The sequence below is a fragment of the Acinonyx jubatus genome, chromosome A1 (genome assembly GCF_027475565.1).
Source record: "Acinonyx jubatus isolate Ajub_Pintada_27869175 chromosome A1, VMU_Ajub_asm_v1.0, whole genome shotgun sequence".
NCBI classification, from domain to species: domain Eukaryota; kingdom Metazoa; phylum Chordata; class Mammalia; order Carnivora; family Felidae; genus Acinonyx; species Acinonyx jubatus.
The window spans coordinates 110,857,472-110,860,871 of NC_069380.1; the positions used below are offsets into that span (position 1 = coordinate 110,857,472).

At 59.2% G+C, this 3,400-nt stretch overlaps 1 protein-coding gene across 1 annotated transcript; it reads right to left on the minus strand.

The window, feature by feature from the left end:
• Nucleotides 1–296: 296 nt before the first annotated feature.
• Nucleotides 297–2,013, minus strand: NEUROG1 (neurogenin 1). Its single transcript, XM_027077011.2, has one exon. It carries the CDS (start codon nt 1,740–1,742, stop codon nt 1,011–1,013), a length of 732 nt encoding a protein of 243 aa, XP_026932812.1. The 5' UTR covers nt 1,743–2,013; the 3' UTR covers nt 297–1,010.
• Between the last annotated feature and the right edge of the window lie 1,387 nt (nt 2,014–3,400).

Below are 3,400 nucleotides of genomic sequence, written 5' to 3' on the forward strand. Positions count from 1 at the left end.
CAGGTAGCTGCATATCCGGGGCTAATTCCCCACTAAAAAGTCTTAATTGGCTTACGGGGAGCCTGAAAGATCTCCCTTGTGCTTATAAGGTGAAAGGAAATGATGTCTCCCAAATGCCCTGGCCCGTCTTTATCCATTTCTTGGTGGAAATCAAGTGCATTGTATATTTTTAAGTGTTTTTGAAAAGGGAGTGGAGAGTTTGGAGGTGGGTGAGGATAGTGTTTCACTTTAGTGGTTGAGCCGCCAGGGGATGGGAAGAAAGCCTCAGAGAGAGACACCAACATGAGGCGAGAAACTTGGTGACTTATTTTTTTACTTCGTTTTTATTTACACGAAACATCTGCAGTACAAAAATGTAAACTTTGATACCTCATAATAATAGAATAAACTCTTTATGTACAAAAATACATTTTCATATGAAAGAAGCATCTTGAATAAATTAAAGTACTTTCCAGCCCTGTGCCTGAATAGCTACGCAAGTCTGGGTTCTTCCTAGAGCAAGCCTGCAGTGGTGGGGGTCGGGATCCATAATGCATGAAGCCCACTCCTTGTCTCTCCTTTTTAAGCCTTTTCATTGTATTGTCAGCCGGCTCAAACCGAATTTTCATGCTCGTTTTTCTTCATTAGAGTTCTACAAATTGTAAAATTGACTTTTCACCTCGTCTTCAGGGGCTGAGCTGTCCCTTTTCTAAATCACACTGAAGTGGTGGCTGGGGTCAGCTCTGAGCCAGCCACAAAGGAGGTTTTGTGGAGTTCAGAAAGTGCAAAAGGAAAGGCCGTCTAGGGGCGGGCAGGAGGGGCCCAGGACTGAGGGCTGGAGAAACAGACCAAGGGGCAGCCACGGCGGCGGCGAGGGTGCAGCGACCTAACAAGCGGCTCAGGTATCTCCCACCCCTTTAAAGCTCCCGCTTCCTCCCTCCGCCCAGACTGGGGGTCCTGAGACTGCAGCTGGGGCTCCATCTACTGCCTGTTGCCTTGGGAGGGGGAAGGTAACGGCGTCCCTGAAGGGCCTAGTGGTAAGGGATGAAACAGGGCGTCGTGTGGAGCAAGTCTTTGGGCAGCCCGGGGAAGGAGAAAAGGGGGTCGCCGGGGCCGTAGGCGAAGTCTTCCGAGGCAGCGGGGCTACTGGGGTCAGAGAGTGGTGAGGCCGCGGCGGCGCAGGGAGAGGCGGCTGCACCCGAGCCCCAGGACTCGGCGTCGCTGGAGGGGCTCGGGGGCCCGGGCAGGCAGGGGGCGCACTGTGGCGGCAGGAGGCGCTCCCGGGCACCGCTCCCGGGCAGTCCCTGGTCGGCCAGGCGCAGAGTCTCGGCCAGAGCCCAGATGTAGTTATAGGCGAAGCGCAGCGTCTCGATCTTGGTGAGCTTGGTGTCGTCGGGGAAGGAGGGCAGCACGCTGCGCAGCGCGTCCAGAGCCGCGTTCAAATTGTGCATGCGGTTGCGCTCGCGGTCATTGGCCTTGACACGCCGGCTCCTGCGCAGCGAGTGCAGCAGCGCCTCGGAGCGCACACGCGCTCGGCCCCTGCGCCGCCGCCGCTCCTGCTCGTCGTCTTGCGCCCGGGGAGTATTGGACGCCGCAGGAACCGCGGGAGCGCCCCTGCGCACTGGCACGGGCGTCCCCGAGGCGGAAGCTGGCGGCTGGAGCCCGGCACAGTCCTCCTCGTCGGTGAGGAAGCCGGATAGGTCGCTGCTGCTGCTGCTGGCGCAGTCGAGGTCCGAGAGGCATTTCTCCAGAGGGGCCGGCATCTTTGCGTGGCACAGGACCGACGGGCAGGTAGGAGGGCGCCTGGAGGACAGGAGCCCGGACAGAGGGTAGGGCCGCCGGGGCGCACTTACGTTCCAAATGGCCCAGGCCAACCCTGTGGCCGCTGCGGGCTTCACGGCCAGGAAAGGTGCTGGGGCGCACCTGGAGCTGGGTTTCACCTCCTCGCCTCGTCTGCTGCAGGGGCCACGCTCCCAGTCGGTCTCCCGAGTGATCTCGCCGGCGAGCAGATCAGCTCGTGTGAGTACCGAGTGTGGCACACGACCGGCCTCAGGACCCCTTAAGTACCCGCCCCAACAATGGGCGCCCCCTCCCTTGCCACCTCCGCCCCCGCGGCAGCCCCCGTGAATGGAGCGAGGCGGCAGGTCAGCCCCGTGCGGCGCCCGGGTATTTGCATAATTTATGCTCGCGGGGGGCCGCCCCGGCCCCTCCCCCCTCCCGGAGCGTGCCCGTAATTACCGCGGGCCAATCGGCGGCGTCGCGCGCGGCCCCGGGAGCAGTCTCCGGGCTAAGCTGGCGGGGGCGTCTCCAGGCAGCGAAACGGAGGCGGGGGCGCCCGGCGATTAGCGGCCGAGGCACGCTCCTCCGGGGGCGGGCCCGGCGCCCCTCGCTGGGGTGGGATGGGGAGGCGGGGCTCGGGCTGGAAAGTGTGAGCCGCGGAGCAAGTTGCGGAAACCTGGAGCCGGCTGGGAGCCTGAGTTCGTTTCCTCTCTCCCGCTGCTGAATGGCCGCGTGACTTTGGGCAAGTGATTTGACCTCACTTTCCCCGTCTGTAAAATGGGACACACGTCTACCCTGTTGAGGATGTTGTGAAATGATGTTCGGAGGACAGTTGGCGCGGCGCTTTTGTAACGCTTTTGTAACGCAGCGCCGGATAAATGGTTGGGAGAGGCAGCGCCCTCAGAACCGAGGGAAAACCCTATCCACAGACGGAGAGTGGCCGGGTGTGGATCATAGAGCAGAGGGCAGGCGTAAGCGCTGTCGCTTCTTCCAGGTTGGTGAAGAAATAAGGGAAGGTCTCTGCTGACCGTCGCCTAGGGGCCGGGGACCGGGAGGCAGGAGGTGGAGGAGCAGTTTGGAAAGTAAAAGAATGGATGATTTTTTCGAGTGCAATCTTGGCCAAATACTCCTAACACCACCCTAGTCCCCCAGACCTCTTATTCCAACACTTTCAGATGACTTTTAAAGTAACAGAATCCCCTCCCCTCAGGGAGCCCTCCTTGCTCCTCTCTGCCCCCCACCCCCTACTTTGCTCTGCCTCTCTTGAAGGTGCTTGCAGCCTCTGAGGCTCCCTGGAATGTGAGCCAGACAGGGGACCTGGCTTTCCTGGCCCAGGAGAAAGGGTAGCAAGCACTCAGTAGCAGTCACAACCCACCTCCCTGGATTCCTTTCTATACCTTAGTGATATAAACGCACCTATTAGAGCAGGTTTTCACTCTGCTGGTCAGCAGTCGCTTTTCCACCAGTGTTCATGTTGGAGCAGTAGATCCCAGGCACCCCCACGTTTGTACTTAGGGGGAAATAGTCACCAAGGAACAGCACCAGACGATGCAGGTGGGAAAGTTAAAAAACGAAATGAACACCTTTGAGCAAAGTTTCATTGTCCTCCCTGTGACATCTGGATGATGGCCTCAGGCCTGTC

Excerpts from the sequence above, each read along its gene's own strand:
- NEUROG1 (XM_027077011.2), bottom strand. The coding sequence starts at position 1,742 with ATGCCGGCCCCTCTGGAGAAATGCCTCTCGGACCTCGACTGCGCCAGC.